The 19,162-nt window shown below is 46.5% G+C and overlaps 1 protein-coding gene and 1 long non-coding RNA gene across 2 annotated transcripts in view; one reads left to right on the forward strand and one right to left on the reverse strand.

Annotated features, from left to right (window-relative positions):
* Positions 1-19,162, forward strand: part of stau2 (staufen double-stranded RNA binding protein 2) — a 94,295-nt gene that overhangs the window by 12,596 nt on the left and 62,537 nt on the right. Inside the window, exon 6 of the mRNA XM_056299279.1 lies at positions 17,124-17,283. Coding sequence (XP_056155254.1) covers positions 17,124-17,283 — 160 coding nt within the window. The remainder of the gene's footprint in view (positions 1-17,123; positions 17,284-19,162) is intronic.
* LOC130129694 (uncharacterized) lies at positions 1,099-13,956 on the reverse strand. Its single transcript, XR_008812075.1, has 3 exons — positions 13,833-13,956; positions 13,629-13,681; positions 1,099-1,401 (listed from the first exon to the last, which is right to left on the reverse strand). It is a non-coding gene; the product is annotated as an uncharacterized LOC130129694 (long non-coding RNA).

Genomic DNA, 19,162 nt, shown 5'->3' on the forward strand with positions numbered 1-19,162 from the left:
TCTTCCATTCAGCCCAGTCTTGAATGACAGTAGTCTACTTCCTGCACTCATGTTTATCTCGTTGTCTTTTGATGGTGCAAGAAAGCTCTGCTTCTTTGATCCCACTGAACCAAATGTTTGTCAGAAGTGTCCCTCTTCTCCATATGTTTTCTAACAAATGAATGTGGTGCCCTCATGGGGTCTCATCGCTCTCAGTCTCTGTCAGCTTTCTTTTTTTCTTTTTTTCTTTTTGTTTCACTGGAGCCATACAACCATTTCCAAAACTCCATAAAAATGCCACAGAAGTTCGATTAATGATCCCCTTTCCCCCCAGTCGAGGAATGCGGCAGGATGAGGGTGCCTTCACGTTTGCTCAGGGGACTCAATTCGCTTGGCTCACCCCTCAATCTCTCTCACTCTCTCATACTCACACACACACACACACACACACACACACACACAAAAGCCAGGTACAGTGCAGCCCACTAGTCAAAAAAAAAAAAAAATGGCAGGATGCTATTTTGACAGGAGAGAAATAGAGGGATGAAAGAGGTATTTTAAAGGAGCAGACCATCTCTCATCCACTGATCGATTTCATATTGGCTAGGCTTACGTGTTTCTTTTTCTGTCCCGAAGCAGCCGAAAGCAGTAATAGTAGATTTATGACTTATATATTTAAGCTATAAGTGAAAAAAAGGATGCTGGGATGGACTTGAGAAATCTGGCTATCAGGCTGAAGGGAACGTTTTCTGATAGCCGCACTTTTCAGAGCCAATAATACATTTATTCAGCCTTAATTTATCCACATTCATTTCATGAAGCTGACCTGGTATTTTCAAGATACTTAAAGCCCTCCAGAGGGCAGTGTTTCCTCACTAATGACATAGCCGTGCTTTTATAATGTGATTGAGTAGCTATAACAAGTGTGTACCAAGCAAGTCATTGTAGTGACTCTTATATACATGGTGCTTTTCTCCCCAGTGTAGTCTGTATGAATGGCTTTTGATATTGTGGTAAAGCTAAAGACGGGGGAAAAACACATGCATGTAAACCATCCATCTTACTGTCACTACCCTGGAGACAAGGTTCTTTAGAAAACAATTTATTCTGATGCCAAATTTATGATGATCTCTTGACTGAAGTATGTATGTGTATGGATACGGACTGAGTGCAAGTCAGTCTCATCCCCACAGTTGGGTGACTGAGCCAAGTCAGCAGACAGTCTGACATCTGCCTTACATCTTCCAGCATTTGATCCATGTAAGAACAAACAGGGGGTGAAAGACAAATGCCTTTGGGTGTGGTGGGGTGGTGGTCTGTTTTCCAGCATCTGTCTGTCAATGTCATCTGTCACACTGATGAGTGCCTTAAGACGTAGAGAGTGGAGGCACAGCAGTGGGCCTCATCTTCTTTGTAACCTCACTTTGGGGGAGAGAGAGAGAGAGAGAGAGCCAGAAACACAGAATAGCCATAAAATAGTGGTTTGTATGATAGTATTATCTCAAGGTCACCAGTGTTTTTGTCAGGTCTCTCGTTCCTTACGCTCAACGAGCCCTGAGGTAGATGAAAGGGAGACCTACTGAATTTGTTCCCTCCACCTCTGATAACTGGCCGTGTGGCGGCATGACGTGCCATATCCACCATCACTCATCTTAATGCCGATGGAGGGAAGGAAAGGTTTCCATATGCCCATGTCCCCCTCTATTATGATGAATAAGGGTGATCCAGAGTCACATTGATGGACACTCATACCATTAAAAGGCCGGTGCAGCTCGGATTCATCAGCGCTCTAATCACCACTGAGACTAGTATTGATTCATTCAGAAAGCGCCCTGATGAGGAATATGGCACTAATACAAGATATTCATTTATCAGTATCTTCATGAATCTTATTTATGGTGAAAGACCAATGCATAACTTCTTCCCATCCAAGTCTCCATTTTTAATCAGCGCTCTGCCTCTTATCGTTCAGTCACAGTATTGTTCATCCTCAAACACTGCATCAGCTCTGATTCACAAGATGATATGACGGTTTTTGATGGGACACATTTCTTGGAATTTGGTGCTGAGAAACTTTGTACTCTGGTCTTAACGGTATATTAAATTATCTAAAAGTTACACAGAATAACCAATGAGTAACAAAAACGCTTGTAATATCAAGATGTAGCAATCTGGTGACATCAGCTCCCATTGCACTCTCAGTTCCCGGTTCCCTTGTTATCATTGGAACACCTGATTCCAATGACTCAACCTGAGCTCCTCCTTGTTAGCCGTGGCGCTTCTCTCCAAGCCTCCCCTGCTGCTCTCATCCCGGGGGCGGACCAGCATCCGGCATTCTCTCAGAGTTGGAATTTGGATGGGCATTTCCCTGTTTGGAGTGACGCGGTGTGGCCCGTATGCGCCCACGCGCCCACCACCCATCCTTCATTTGTGTATGCCAGTGAAATTCATGTCAACTGGCATAACGGCGGGATGAATGATTGGGGCTACTCCGCTGTGTGACATTTCCTTTTCTGATAAATATCCGTGATAGGGAGGCTGCCGTGGGTAGTTCTGCTCTCCCATTAGGAAAGATAGATGAAAATTGGGTTGCCTCATTGGTGAGGGACCCACTCCTAGGGTGGTTCCATCCAGTGCCTGTATGTGCAATATCATCTGAATGTTTACTCAGTGGCCCAAATTTCTCCCAGGTTATGCCCCTAGTTGTCTTTTCCGTATCACAAATACATACACGAATCACCATTTCATTGTTGGTATGACGGAGAGAAATTTATTTTTTTGCATTGACTGTGGATAAGCACATTTTGTTTTCTCCTTTTCGCCAAGAGTGTCCTGTTCTCCCATCTTTCAGAGTAAATAAAGTTAGCCTTTTCTTTGTATGATTTGACATGTGATCTCTGAGGCATTTCAACACTTTCTAGGAAGAGGGCCTGGTTTTGAGGTCAAAATGTATACTCGTGTTCATTTCGTTAGGCAATTTCTTCTTTTCCTCAGATTTAGGGGAACTTGTCTTGCAGAGAGTTGGAATGACAAAACCGCTTCTTTTGTCTTACATTTTTTGTTGTATATGTGTGCCACAGTGAAACAGCTCCCATGTCGCGGTCATTCTTGTGGCAGACTAGAATATTGATTTTGGGTGTCGGTGTGAGGAGCGTTAAACACCACACTGGTGTGTTTGTTACCCAATGCCCACAGACCTGTGGGTGTAGTGTATGAAGGGTTAAAATGCAATAGGGGTGTGTTCCACGCTTGACCAATAGCTTGTGTGGAAGCATCCTTGTGGAATCAATGACTGTCCAAACGAGGAGGCATGCGTGCTTGTGTGTGTACGTGTGCTTGCATATATAATGACAGTGGTTCTGTGTGGGTGCCCAGCGTTTATGTAGATGTGGCCATATTACTGACACACGTGAATGCTGATTTCCTCATGCACCATGTATCTGTGCACATGTAAGGGGGGGGGGGAGGAAGCGACTGTAGAGACAGAAAGATAGTAAGCCTTGGAAAAACCATATCCTCCTCACGCCTAGAGCATATCAATTTCAACAGACTGCAGAAAATCGCAGTATAGGAAAAGAAAAAACACACACACACACACACACACGCAGACAGATGAACTTTGTCATCTACATTTCCAATCAGGCCGACCTAGTTGACTAAAAAGACAAATGTGCCCATGAGCACATTACTATATTCAACATTACCTCTAGTGTCTACCTATATAGAGCTATCGGATGTCCTCTGAGGTTCTCCTCACGTGTACAGCCTCTTTCTCTCTCCCTTTTTTCCACACATTCTCACTCTCTCCCTCTTTCAGGTTTATTTTGTTCTATATGCCAATGGCCTGTAGGGTTTGAGACTCTCATATAGCCTAATCGGGGACACTATGTGCTCCTTTGTCCACTTGGCGTTCCACAGATATGATATCTGGATCATCCATGTTCACTGCGTTCTCGGACCAAAGGGGGTAGCCAGGGCTCACAATTTAATTGAGACTTCAGAGGAAGAACATTTTAATGACCTTCTTTTCTCATACCATCATCACATAGATAAACAATCTGCTTATTTCAGTAAATCAGATGCCGTCGGTTAGATACCGCATAAATTACCACAGGCAATGGGCCAGAAAATGAAAGAATCTGTCCAAATAGTACAAATGGGTGTAAACTCATAAAAGCAGTGTTTTATTGAGGGGGGTGGGGGGGGTGGTGGAGGAATGGAGCACAGGTCCAACATAAACAAAATCTGTGGATGGTTCATGCTGCACAGATAGAACCAGATTGCTCATTGACATTACAGTCCGGCCTCTCTCATCCTTGCATTTTTGCCTTTATGTGTTTGTCTGTCTTCCTTGTGTACATGGTGAATGGCAAAGTGGAGCTGCCCGTGCTGACCGCAGAGCCAGTCACAGCAGTAAAAACACTTTCTTTTCATTCCTATGAAAGTCATGGTCACAGATAGGCTTCCCCAGTGAATGGGATGCCTGCACACACACTCGCACCATTCAGCTGTGTCTGGATGTTGAATAGGAAGGCAACAGCCCCCAAATTGCGGGGAACACAAAATGTGTCTTCAAGCCCTCAACCATTGTCCCTCATTGAAACTTGAGATTCACCCTTGCCATGTAGCCCAAAAGATAAAACTCCTTCCACCTCAGTCTAAGAGAACAGACTTGTCACTGGAATAAAGTAGACAACTGAGTTTCTGGGGTTTTTTTTGGTTTTTTTTACTGGAGGAATGTGGATTTTCTCAGCTAGTTGGTCCCTAGTCTCTTTCAGTATTAGTCTAAGGGATTTTCAGCCCCCCACCCACACCCCCTTGCATCTTTGTTGGCCCAGTGCTGGGCAGTAAAAGGACTGATGAGAGGAGGGTTGATGTTGTTGGCAGTGAGCAGAATGCTCCCTCTCGGTTGATTAACTCACTAATTGGCTATTCATGTCTGAGTAGAGCTGAATATTATTTGTTTATAAAGCTAAAATCTTTGATTTCCCCCCCCCCCACTATTAATAAATAGGTAATTATCCATCTGGATCAGGGAGTCAGGTTATATAATACTAACTGCCATCTCTACCGTGGTTGGAGACCCTCTCCATATGTTATTCGTCCGTTGCAGCGACGAGGACCATCTAGTCATCCTGTGATGGATGACTGATGATTAAAGTGAGGAAGAGTTGCGCATCATCAACCCCACTCTCTTGTCCGAGACCACCTGCTACCAATGGCAGGGCTAGCGAGACGACCGGCAATGGAGACGGATGCAGATTTGTCCTCGGGGTTTCTCCCCCGAAGCCTTTCCCGTAGGCGAGTACACCCGCAAGGCAGCGGAGGTTTTGAATCGGAGTTTTCCTTCTCCTAGATAAACCGCCCCACAGGCTAACGAGCTTCATCTACCCGGGTTTGAAATCAGAGTTGTCCTTCTCCTAGATTGGTTGCCAACCAAGGCTAACAAGTCCAATCGACCCACCCGGTGATACCGCCGGGAACCCGGTCGCCCCTGCAGCAGGCTTTGTGAAAACAGGAGGTACCACGAGAAGGTGCTGCTGCGGACACATTTGCGTAGGAGCGGCCATATGCTAAGGTCCTGACGGACCCGCGGCGATCACTACACCAGGAAGCGAGAGGCCCCCGCACCCTCTCCATATACACTGACATTGACTCCGTTGACATTTCTGACCAGGTAAGATGAACGCTGGTGTAGCAGCAACAGGAAAAAAAAAAAGGTTGAAACGTGATGATAATGTGGCGATGCTTCTGTTAGACAGCCAATCTTCCACTTCCACTATCAATATTACAGTAGAATGGCGTTCCCATGGGGTTGGATATAGTTTGTAATACATTAGAGTGGCCGTGTTAGCTTTGGTTGAGCCGACGGCACACAGGTGACAAAGGATGTCGCACCCCGTTTGTAGTTCTAGCTACCGGACAGATGGGGGGGGGGGGGGGGGGGAATCACAGATTTGAGCTTTAATCGTTGGTTTTATTTCTATCATCAAAATTAATAACTTTATCTCTGGTGTCTCAGCTGTATATCTGGAACATTTCATGCTATGGTTTTTGACGCGTGGTTCATTCATTTTTCCTCACCAATTCTCTGCAGCTACATCAATTCTTAGGGGGCCAAAAGGCGAGCAGTAAGCGACGTATACCATTTCACCGGTCAGCAAAATGGTGACTATTCGTGACTAAGATGCAGATGGCCCCGTGTTTTGTGTTTAAATTGGGAACAAAAATCTTCTGGAGTCACAGCGGCCCTGTCATTGTGAGGCAGGGAAAGCTGCTCTTAATGGTCTCTTCATAAAACTCAAGCCAGCCCTACCTATTTATCTCAGACAAATTTAGAGAAAAATGCCACAAGAATGGTTGTTGTTGTTTGTTTGTTGGTTTGTTGTTTTTTAAGAAAACAGTTACTAGCGGCCCTCTTAATGACACCAGTGAAACAGCGGGTCATATGATACCACATATAATGAGGGCAGCAGGGTCTGGTCTGGGTGGATCATCAGCCAGTACCAGGTCTTGTAGTTGGCTCTAGACGGGCACAAGGGTTGAGGATGTTACCATGAGTAAGACTTGGGTTTCATACCGTGTAGCGTGTCGTGTGATTGGATGAGCAGTGTTAATTGTTCCCAGGGCAAGTCGTATTGCCAGCAATGCTTTTCTGTGCATAAGGTGTCGCTCCCATACTGCATACATATAACATTTAATGGTTTGCTACTACGGCCGTTTTGTGGCTCCTTACCCAGTTGGCACGTCTAAAAAAGTTCATGTAACTTGCTCCTAAAAGTTGTTTTTTTTTTCCTCCTCCCCTGCCCTCTTTGTGCTGTCAGTTACAGTACTGTAAATCCAATTAACAACCGCACATTTTGGAAATCTTACTCTGTGGAGCCCAGTGCTCCATTATGACTCAGCAGTGAAGTACCGAGGGAGGGCTCCGCCGGGCTCCCACGTGGTGATGCCTTCGCATCGAGCCAAGCACGGAGGCCGGATGTCAAGACAATACACTGATTACAGCGCTGGGACAACGGACAGCTTTAATCTCGTGTTTAAAATTGAAACCATAACAGAAAGTCACAACACTGATAAAATTGGACATTTGATTAAAATAAGTAATGAATTTTTATTTATTTTTTTTGGATTAGGCCTGTTGGACATGTTTGATAAGCGATTGACATTGGCAACAGCAGTAATAATTATAGTCCACATGAGACACTGGTTGTTCCCTGCACGTGGACACGCAGCAGTATAATACGCTAGAAGAATCTGAGCTAGATGGCAGTTTCAGATCAGGAGGCTGTAAATCGGTGGTTTAAATTAAGGTCGAGTATGTAATATTTTCACTTTAATCCAGCCAACGATCCTCTTAAAGGTCCTTGAGATTTGATGAAGGGATGAACTTCTTTTTTTGGGGGGGGGGAGGAGTTCCCCCTAATTTTCTCCCCAGTTGTATCCAGTCAATTACCCTATTCTTCTGAGCTGTCCCGGTCGCTGCTCCACCCCCTCTGCTGATCCGGGGAGGGCTGCAGACTACCACATGTCTCCTCTGATACGTGTGGAGTCGCCAGCCACTTCTTTTCACCTGACAGTGAGGAGTTTCACCAGGGGGATGTAGCGCGTGGGAGGATCACACTATTCCCCCCAGTCCCCCCCTCCCCCCAACCAGGCGCCCCGGCTGACCAGAGGAGGTGCTAGTGCAGCGACCAGGGCACACACCCACATCCGGCTTCCCGCACGCAGACGAGGACGGTTGTGTCTGTAGGGACGCCCGACCAAGCCGGAGGTAACACGGGGATTTGAACCAGCGATCTCCGTGTTGGTAGGCAACGGAATTGACTGCTGTGCTACCCGGACGCCCAGGAGGGATGAACTTCTAACCTATTCATTTGCTGTTTGTTTTATTGTTCTTTCTTGTATTTAGTTGAAAAGTCGTTTTTTTTGGGGGGGGGGGGGGCTGCAAATTTACTCCTCCTGTATTAACCCAAGCTCATCACCCCCATTTTATAAAGGATCAGGCACAAACAAACTTCCCTAAAAGATAGTCACATATTCCAAACAGTAAGCGTGTGTACACAGTGCTGTTGATTGAAGAGATGTGGGGAAGTGCTGTGCAACGAAGCACAGCACTCATAAGAATGTATGGGAGGTGTAGGGAGGTAGACTGGGAGTGATGGGTTCAAACAGCTTCTAGGATTGTCTTGATTTATTTAGAGCCCTTATTCACCTGTGCCTGTTGGGGGGGGGATGCCCCCCCCTTTGCTTCCTAATTGTATCCGGCCAATTGCCCCACTCTCCCGAGCCGTCCCGGTCTCTGCTCCACCCCCTCTGTCGATCCGGGGAGGGCTGCAGACTACCACATGCCTCCTCCCATACATGTGGAGTCGCCAGCCGCTTCTTTTCACCTGACAGTGAGGAGTTGCACCAGGGGGACGTAGCGTGTGGGAGGATCACGCTATTTCCCCAACCCCCCCCCCCCCCGAATAAGCGCCCCGACTGACCAGAGGAGGCGCTAGTGCAGCGACCAGGGCACACACCCACATCCGGCTTCCCGCACGCAGACGAGGACAGTTGTGTCTGTAGGGACGCCCGACCAAGCCGGAGGTAACACGGGGATTTGAACCAGCGATCCCCGTGTTGGTAGGCAACGGAATTGACTGCTGTGCTACCCGGACGCCCAGGAGGGATGAACTTCTAACCTATTCATTTGCTGTTTGTTTTATTGTTCTTTCTTGTATTTAGTTGAAAAGTCGTTTTTTTGGGGGGGGGGGGGGCTGCAAATTTACTCCTCCTGTATTAACCCAAGCTCATCACCCCCATTTTATAAAGGATCAGGCACAAACAAACTTCCCTAAAAGATAGTCACATATTCCAAACAGTAAGCGTGTGTACACAGTGCTGTTGATTGAAGAGATGTGGGGAAGTGCTGTGCAACGAAGCACAGCACTCATAAGACTGTATGGGAGGTGTAGGGAGGTAGACTGGGAGTGATGGGTTCAAACAGCTTCTAGGATTGTCTTGATTTATTTAGAGCCCTTATTCACCTGTGCCTGTTGGGGGGGGGATGCCCCCCCCTTTGCTTCCTAATTGTATCCGGCCAATTGCCCCACTCTCCCGAGCCGTCCCGGTCTCTGCTCCACCCCCTCTGTCGATCCGGGGAGGGCTGCAGACTACCACATGCCTCCTCCCATACATGTGGAGTCGCCAGCCGCTTCTTTTCACCTGACAGTGAGGAGTTGCACCAGGGGGACGTAGCGTGTGGGAGGATCACGCTATTTCCCCAACCCCCCCCCCCCCCGAATAAGCGCCCCGACTGACCAGAGGAGGCGCTAGTGCAGCGACCAGGACACATACCCACATCCGACTTCCCACCCGCAGACACGGCCAATTGTGTCTGTAGGGACGCCCGACCAAGCTGGACGTAACACGGGGATTCGAACTGGCGATCCCCGTGTTGCTAAGCAACGGAATAGACCGCTATGCTACCCAGGCGCCCTGGCGGAGGGGGGGGGGGGTTACAGTCTTACATAGCGCACCTTCAAAAGACAAAACTGGCCAGTGAATGTAACCGGAGGGTAAAAAAATAAATAATTGTAGACACCTTAGATGAACTACCACCTTAATTCGGTTATTCGCCTTAATCAGATTGACCGCGTGTAAACACAAGTCCTTGACTCACCATGTTGGACAAAGTCGAAGCACGGCCCAAAAGAGTTGAGCGACGCGGGCTCGCCCGCTCTGTGTCAGTTCTTAAAATAACATAAAACCCACTTTCTTTAGACTCGCTTTTACTTCCTCAGTCACTTGTTAACTCCGACCCCTCTCTTAGCTGCGGTTTGAGACTTGATCTAGTTGTTTTATCTTTAGATCTATATGGCACTTTGCAACTAACTGTGTTGTGGTAAGTGCTCTATAAATAAAGATTATTGCTATTGTAATGCGGGGTTTGGCTATATATACTCGACACTACGGGAAGTGCATGGAGGTCCTGTCTATATTCTGGATGTTTGTTTTGGAGTGCTGCTCAAGTGAGGAAATGTTTAATCTCCTCTCTCTCAAGGGAAAGGCTAAATATCCCCGCTGCCGGCCTCTCTCTGGGACCGCCACAGGGAAGACGCACATGAACGCACAACGCGAGCCGACACTCTTTCGTTCTGTGATGTTTATTCTGACTGTGGGTGCATTTAAATGGATTCAACTTTTTTTGTTTTTTCCGCCCTCCCGTCTACCCATATAGCGGTGTTATATAACCTCCAATGTCCTCTTTACATTCTCGGTGACTGTCTGTCTCCCTGTCTCATTCCTGCAAACTCCCGGGGGTGTGCTATTCATTCCCTGTCTGTCTTTTCTTTCTTTTTTTTTCTCCTTTCCATCTGCCCGGCTGTCCTCATGACAACTGGAGTTTTGAAGGCCATCTTTACCAGATCACAGGGCCTCCTTTCTCGCACCAGTTCAGTATTCCCTGCATTAGCATTTGGATTGTGTGTGTGTGTGTGTGGGGTGGGGTGGGGTGGGGAGGGGGGGATGCACAACGAGCGAGGGAGGTGGGGAACGACGGAGGGATGGAGGGAGGGAGAGAAAACATGTAAAGGTTTGGCAGGAGATAGGAAGTGAGTGCAGCTGGCGGCAGAGTAAGCCTGTCCAAGTTTCTCCCCGTTTTCCCAGAGCTCTGTCACCTTCTACTCCCGGCGCAGCCCCGTCCCCTTTTCATGGCTCTGAGCCAATGCTGTGTGTGTGTATGTGTGTGTGTGTTTAGACTGATACATGCAATGGTTTGTATTTTCATTGTGCATGTGTGTGGTCACTGGATACCTAGGTGGTCAAGAAGAGCGATGCTGCAAGAAGGTGAAGCTAAAAGCAACATAGCACACCCCTCTCCTCTGTTATGTTGGGTATCCCTTTGTGGCTGGAGTTTTTATTTTTTTTGCCTGGTGTCTCACTGTCACTTCCTGTCGTAGTCGAACACAGCTGTGGATGTAACATATAACAACCCGACAAACAAGCGTTATCTGTTTCTTAGAGGCGCCAGATCATGATTTAAATGTTGGCTGCTATTTCAGCTAGTATAGATTGGAATTCGTGAGTGTTTTACGGTCTCTCTTCGTCTTTTTTTTTTTTTTTTGAGTTTGCTCAACATTTGGTGTGTGCATAAGCGAGACAGATGAAGAGTGTGAGAGTGTGTAGTGTATACTGATGAGCCAAAACATTATGACCACTGACAGGCGACCCGGATACCGTTGATCATCTCCAAACAAGGGCACGTGTCAAGGGTCTGGGTAGATTAGATGGTAAGTGAACAATCGGTTCTCATTCTCAGTGTGTTGGATGCAGGAGAAATGGGCAGGAGTAAAGACCTGAGCGACTTTGACAAAGGCCCAATTGTTATGGCCAGACGACTGGGGTCAGAACACCTCTGAAACAGCAAGGCTTGTAGGGTGCTCCCGGTCAGCAGGGGTGAGTTTCTACCGATCCAAGGAGGGACAAACCACATAGCGGCGACAGGGTGTTTGGCGCCCAAGACTCATCGATGCGCGAGGTCAACGAAGGCTGGTCCAAACTGACAGAAGGTCTACAGTGACACAGGTCGCAGAAAATGTTAATGATAGTTATGGGAGGAAAATGTCACAACACACAGCTGCAGACCGGTCAGTGTGCCCACGATGACCCCTGTCCACTGTCCAACGTGCCTTCAGTGGGCACGCGAGCGTCAGAACTGGACTTTGGAGCAATGGAAGAAGGTCACTTGGTCCGATGAGTCCCGTTTTCTTTTAGATCACGTGGATGGCCGTGTATGTGTGCACCATTTACATGGGGAAGTGATGGCACTACAATGCACTGTGGGAAGATGACAAGCCAGTGGAGGGAGTGTGATGCTCTGGGCAAGGTTCTGCTGGGAAACCCTGGGTCCGGCCTTTCACGTGGATGTCAATTTGACATGTGCCACCTACCTAAACGTCGTTGCAGACCAGGTACACCACTTCATGGCAATGATGATGATGGCAGTGGCCTCTTTGAGCAGGATAATGTGCCCTGCCACACACATTGTTCAGGAATGGTTTGAGGAACACGATGAAGTGTCCAAGGTGTTGCCCTGGCCTCCGAATTCTCCAGATCTCAATCCGATTGAACATCTGTAGGATGTGCTGGAACAACAAGTCTGATCCATGGTGACTTTACCTCGCAACTTACAGGACTTGAAGGATCTGCTGCTAATATTTTGGTGTCGGATACCTCGGGACACCTTCAGGGGTCTCCTAAAGGCCATGCCTCGGCGATTCGGTGCTGTTTTGGCGTCACACGGAGGACCAACAGCGTGTTAGGCAGATGGTCATAATGTTTTGGCTCATTAGTATATATGTGTGTAGTATATGTTAAGTATTGTTGTGGTCCTGTGGCCTTGTAGTGCCCTGCTTGGCCCCAGTCTGAAAGGGGCTGTCCCCGTTGAAGGATCTGCCCTGTTGGTCCCAGTCTCCTACAGCGACATCCATCTCTCCCCCCGGTCTCTGCTCTTGCATCTCTGGCTCTTAATCAGGGTCATCTTGGCTGGCCCTTTTGTTAAGGAAAATAAATCCAGGCTTGACAGTGGCAAGTTTTGGGAGCTTTTTCTTTTTTAAATAAAAGAACGAGCAAAGTTAGATGTTCTGGGAATTATTTTTGACAGCCAAACCACTGTTGCCTTCATGAAGACAAATTCCAATTGGAGCAATGGAAAATGGTGTACCTCTTTTACTTATGACTCTTAACTAATAATGTATGCTCGCTACATCAGTGAATCATAAGACATATGTATGCAGAGGACGGCGTCTCTGCACTGGCCCGTTTATGAATGTAATTCGTGTGATGAATGTAGAAAATGTAAAATGAATATTCCCATCATGTTCCGTATGTGTACAATTAATGTAATGTCGATATGCTGTACACGACTTCTAGCTATAATTCATACGGCGGGGGCTGCCCAGGGATTGCGAACCTTTTGAAAAATGGTTACATAGATTCTGACGCAGGATTTTCATTTGATTGGATGTCAAAGGCACCATAAATAATTGAACTTGAGGTTAGGTGGTAAGTTGTTGGCTAGTTTGTGGAAGAACAAATGCCCCAAACCTAAAAGGAAAGTAGTAGCTCCCCACGCCGCCCCCCCCCCCAACAAACACACAGACACACACACTAATCTCTTCCAAAATGGAGAGGAAATGATTTTCCATGCCACAGGAGAAAATTGTTGCTGGCCAAAATGTCAGCCTGTTGTGTCATAGCGTTAATTGCAAGGCCATATCTCCCGTTTCCTAGTTTGACTGTGTGTGGGCTGGATGACTGCAGAACCTTTGTATCTTGGTGTCTGTGTGTGTTCGCACATGTGTTTTTGAATGATTAAAATGAAATGGTAGCCTCGGTCGACGTGGGCCACATTAAAGAGAGCTGCAGGGAAGCTGCCGCCTTCAAAGTCCATTTCATTACTCACTGCTGAACGCTGACGAGCTGTCATGTTGATTGAAGTGCAATGTCATTTTTTTTCTCTTTCCCCTACTAAGACACTCTGAACCTTGATCGCTCTCTCTCTCTCTCTCTCTCTCTCTCTCTCTCTCTCTCTCTCTCACTCTCACATACACACACAGCGGCAGACACAAACACACACACACAAAGCAATGGGTGTTTATTACCATATTGCTCTCCTCCACATCCTCCTGCCTGGTGTCTTGGTCCAGATCCCGCTCTGAAATAATAATTGATAACATGGAACAGATCAAGCCAGGGTGTGCTGATTTCATGTTGGCTGTTATGCACGAATGCGATTATCTGGCCATTATTGTTTGCCTAATATTGACGTGTGTGTGTGTGTGTGTGTGTTTTCTTGGTTCACTTACTTGTGTGTAAGCCACCACTTTCCCACGTTGCGGAGAAGGGTCTCCCACAGGCTTCAGCCTCTCTCCGTCTCACTCTCTCTTCTCCTCTGTTTCTTTCCTTTCAGTCTCTCACTGTCTCAACCCCCCCCCCCCCATTTCTCCTTTATTCTCTCTCTCTCTCCCTCTCTCCCTCTCTCCCTCTCTGCACCTGTACCCAGTGCAGTTCTCCAGCTGCACACAGCCCGGCTCAGCCCTGTTGGCCGAAGCCCATGTTGCACTTGGCATGTCCTCTGAGACCCTGGGGCCACACTTGACGTGCGAGGGCCAGGCAGGCCCCGCCCTAGGGAGGCCCCGTGGACAGGGGGAGTCGAGAAGATGGTGGACAAGGAGGGTTGTTAGCCTGCGTAGGACCGGATGGAATTCTGGGGGCGAAATGCTGACTCATTCTTGGGCCAGCCAGGCAGGAGATTTAGGAGAGTCTGAAGGAGTGTGCAAAGAGAAGAAGTGGCTTGTGAGAAATGGCAGTTTTACAGATGTGTTGAAGTGTTTTCACTTTTAGGAGTTCCTGTTAGGCCAGGGCATTTTGGGACACAAATACCCTTTTTCCATTATTGTGCTGAGGTCGTGTTGAGGCCGCTGTGCTGGCAAGGAGCTGCGTGCACGGTTCTCGTCTGTGTTTCCACTAGCGTCCGAGCAGAAAACGGGACTTAAAGTCCCACAGAAAAACTGCAGCGGCTGCAACATAGGAGACCTGCAACGGTGCCCATCCATGTAATGCGTATGCAACGCTGGTGTTGACCGACCACATGTCGATCAACACCAGCGTCCCCTCCACCGTCCCCAACACGGATTCATGGGCTTTGTTTTTTTTTTTTTTTTTCATTTTCAGATCAGAAAAGATAAACGCTTGCTCTTTGTGATATTTGTTGCTGTAAGATCAGTGCAGGATTTAATATCGGCGCCATAGGATATCGGCACCATATCAGATGTGGCGTCACTGGATGAGACGTGAATCTAAACCCAATCACTGAATACTCAAGTGATTAAGTCCTCCCACCGACATGATCGGGCGGTGTTGAGCACAGTTATCGAATGGTGCTGAAAATCCAGAAGTGAGCATGATTTTGAAACCATTCCATGCCAAACTGTTAGCTAATGGAAATGCCATTGGAATGGCTGCTTTCTGTGCTGGGAGCGGTTCAGCCTCGCTATGGAAAAGGGAAAGAGAGGATGCGGGGTACTTACAGTGTAGCTCTGTCAAGTAATGGACAGTAAAGCACTCCGTAAAAAGACTTCAACTCTAATCGGCTTTAATCGTTACATTGAGGTGGATTGATTCTGGGAAATTTCCAGAGCCTATCAAATGCCGAAGGTATTTTGGCCACAACATTCTTAATTTCACAAAAGGGTCGTTTTAATAGTGTTATTTATCATCTGTTGATCTTGAGTTGCAGGGTTAAACCCGACAGGACCTTTTTAAAGTCACTGAAGCAGTGCTTGAGAAGGATTTTTTTTTTTAAGAGGTATGCACTAGACTAATTCCCTTTTGGCATGCACTCGTCCCATCACAATTACCCTATGTGAATGGAACAGGGGTAATTGTGACTACTTGTGTCTCAGATTGGTATGGAAATCTAAAGTTGATTGGGACCAAATGATGCGATGAACATAATGGAGTCAATTGAAAACTGCTTTGTGAAATGCACTTTTATAAACCAACATGTTGAGTACTTTAGTAATTATGCCACTATTTTTTGAAGAAGACGTGGGTATCTAAAGAGGATCTTATACGCCAGATATGATTAATTGCTGCTACCTTCATGCTTTTCCTGCAGTCGTGAAGTAGTTGTAACGGCATTACGTTGATGGAAATGCTCATTTTTAGTTTAGTTTATTTGTAAGATGAGTTCTTCTTTATTTCTTCCTGATGGCTTGCCCCTGTGCCCCTAATCCAATCGCTCCATATGCATTCAATCTGATATCATATCACATATTGCCAACACAACGGCTATAACGCCAAATGGGAGGTTTTAGAATAGCTGCAAATAAATAGCTGTGGTATTTATAGTGAGGGAAGACATAGCTGCGACTCTGTGAAGCTTGTTTTTAATTTTCCTCGGCATGTAGAGAAATAAACTTCCACCACATGTGCTGACTATTGATTTTCATCCTTGAAACAAAAGGCCAAATGCCTTAACCAAACATGAAAACATGAACTGTCTCAAAATGCACTCTGGCATGGTAAGGACATCCTTCCATGCAACCCAGCTCTTGTTTTGCACCTCTCACTGCTTAATAAAGTCACTGCTTGTGCTTGTGTTTGTGCGTCAATATTGGCAGGGCGAGAGAGAGAGAGGAAATTGAGATTGTTTTGTTGTTGTTTTTTTTTTTTTTTTTTTTTTAAACAAAAGTTTTAAATTAATGTAGAGAGTGCAAGAATGATGTGGCGGGTGAGTTTCCTGACTAGCTCTCTCTCATTGCAGAACTCTCTCTTGCTCCTTCATTGCTCAGTGGGGGTATCGCACAGACCTCTAAATCTGCCCAGTGAACCAGGCCATGACAGCTCAGTCCCGTTCTGTCAGGGCCCAGAGAAAGAGAAGAGGATCTATGTGCAGGCCCAGAAGAAAGAGGAGAGGATATATATGTCCCGGCCCTTTGTTCAGAGTCCCCTCGTCCAGATCCAATAGGGAACCATCAGTCAAGCGGCTGGCCAACAAGCTTTTGTGATGTAATTGACCCTGATGAAGTGGTGGGACTTTAATTTGGGACCCGTGTGAAAATGAATAACTTGGCTCATAATGTCCAAGCCTCTCTGTTTTTCTTTTGTCTCTGTAAGCAAGAGACAAATCTTTGCTTACAGGGCTGAAGCAGCCGGGAATGAACAAATAGTAGGAGCTGTAATCCAATCTACTGATGTTCTGTCTCCCTTCTAATTGGACATTTGTTGTGGTATGTTATCAGAAATATGTTTTTTTTTTTTTTTTTTTTAATTGCTGTAACCACTAAGACGTCGTTTTTGTCTGTCCTAGCAGGTGAGTGCTGACCTAAGGCTTTAACGGTGGAACTTGAGAACAGCTATCAAACTGTCCTGGTTTTGCTTTGATGATCCTCCTGAAAACCAAAGCCTTATTTTTCTTTGTCTCGCTTCCCCTGTCTCTCGTCTCCCATTATGTCTTCTTACATGCATTTTCTTTCTCTGTTTCTGTCTCCCCCTGCTCTCTCCTTTTCTCTTTCCTATGCCTGCTCCTTTTCCCTCCCACCTTCCCACCCCGGTTCTCTCACTTGCTGTTTCTGGCTCTTGTCCAACCTCAGGTATCATTACCCTGTTCCTAAGATCTTCTATGTGCAGCTGTCTGTGGGGAGTCATGAGTTTATAGGCGAGGGACGCACCCGCCAGGCGGCTAGACACAACGCTGCCATGAAGGCCCTGCAGGCCCTCCGCAACGAACCCATTCCTGAACGACCACCACCGGTAACCGCCTACACATGCATGCACGCACGCATAAGCATAAATAAACACACACATTTTGGAAAACTAAATTCACAATAGGCCTCATAAATCATACGTGATTGATTGTAGTGTGAATACACGCACACACACACACACACACACACCCAAGACATAAGCACGCAAAAGTATGCACATGTGTGTCAACCTTATTCAAGCTTAACCCCACTCCGCAGAGCTGTTTCCATCCCAACATGTTGTTCTCTCATTCACTTGGCTTTAGAAGGTCACTCTACTCCAATCATCCTCTGATCGTTTCATCTCATCCATCTAGCGCCGTTCCCACCCTCCAACTGTTTTCACCTCACATGACTGTCTCCCCAATCGACCTCTTCCCATGTCACCCTTGACTTCATAAGACTTGTCTGCTTGATGAAAAGTCGAGGGATTGGATTTGCTGTTGCTGTACCCCTCCCTAGAGGGGGTACAGCAAATGTATGTTATTCTGCTAAATTTATGTTATTCTGCACCATTTTCTTTGTCAGTAAATGTGTCTGTTTCATCAGCTTTCACCAAATTAACCCCTAATCCATCAAAGCCCCCCAAATACGTACTTGAGTGTAAAATAGGGGGACTCTCTGTTTCTCCCCCATAATTTCCTTAGTTGTAACCTGCACCTAGTGGGCCTCATTTTCTCCTCCCACTCATCAGTAGGAATTCTGTGTTCTTCTCTGCTAGTCCCAATGTCACCATACCCTTCCAAAGCCCCTCCATCCCAAAGCATTGCTATTAACTGTTGTTATCATCCCCCACCGGAAATCAAATTACCCCATTTTCTCATAGCCTGGCATCACCGCCAGTTATTTAAAACGCTCTGGCTCCTCTCGCCTGCCTCGTCCTCTGTCTTGTGGCGTCAGCGTACATAAATGCGCTCTTTGTTAGCTGCTGCTTCCAAGTCTTGCTTTACAAATTGAAGCACATTGTGTCTAGCTGTGTGTGTGTGTACACACTGACAAATACACATATACACATACATGGGCATGTGTGAACGCCCTCAGGGTAATCGTGTTCCTTACACTATGGTCTTGCATGTCAGCCTTTTGTTTTGTAGAGCTCCACAGATAGACATCACGCTCTTTCTAATGAGAATGTGTGCATGTGAGCTTAGCAACAACAACATGTAACCTTGGAGAAGCAAAGAAGATGCACCTCCTCTGAGGACTGAGTAATGAGACTGAAGCTAAATGCTTCAGACGCCGATGATGCTCCCAGCACTTGTGTTCTTAATATAATGTTCAACCAGCGCAATCCCTGTCTCAAAGTTCATATTGTCACTCGTGTAAACTGTACTTAACAGTGGATTGGATTTTCTGTTGTTGTTGTTGTTGAAGGAGGTGGGATTCTGCTTTATCAGATTCAAGTAGCCTTTGGCCATGCAACAATGACATGGTCGCCGCACTTTTAGGAAGATGAAACACAGAAGTGGACTAAGAGATGGTCATGATGGTTAGAATAGCAGCGCAGAAGCAGACAGCTTTCATGCTGATTTGTTATGCAGGGAATGATAAAGAGCTTATATTGGTGGAATCAGATTGTCCCGTCCATATAAAAGCCCCTTTATCCTTCCTGTCCTTTTATCCGGAACAGTTTTTCACAACACTCACACATGGATTTTGTCTCGTTTTTTTTTTTTCTTTTCTTTTTTCTCCCTGTTCAGTTAACAGTGAATGGACTAAAACCACAGTAGAGATGCAGGCACGGTGAGACTGCACTGTTCATTGTGCCGTGTTGGTATCAACACTATATGTCTGCAGTTAAGGGTGTATTGGCTTATGGGTCAGGAGTGGTGAAACCACACTGTGGATGGCAAAACTTGCAAATTTTCAATGGTATGATATTAGGT

Source organism: Lampris incognitus, chromosome 19 (assembly GCF_029633865.1).
Source record: "Lampris incognitus isolate fLamInc1 chromosome 19, fLamInc1.hap2, whole genome shotgun sequence".
Classification (NCBI taxonomy): domain Eukaryota; kingdom Metazoa; phylum Chordata; class Actinopteri; order Lampriformes; family Lampridae; genus Lampris; species Lampris incognitus.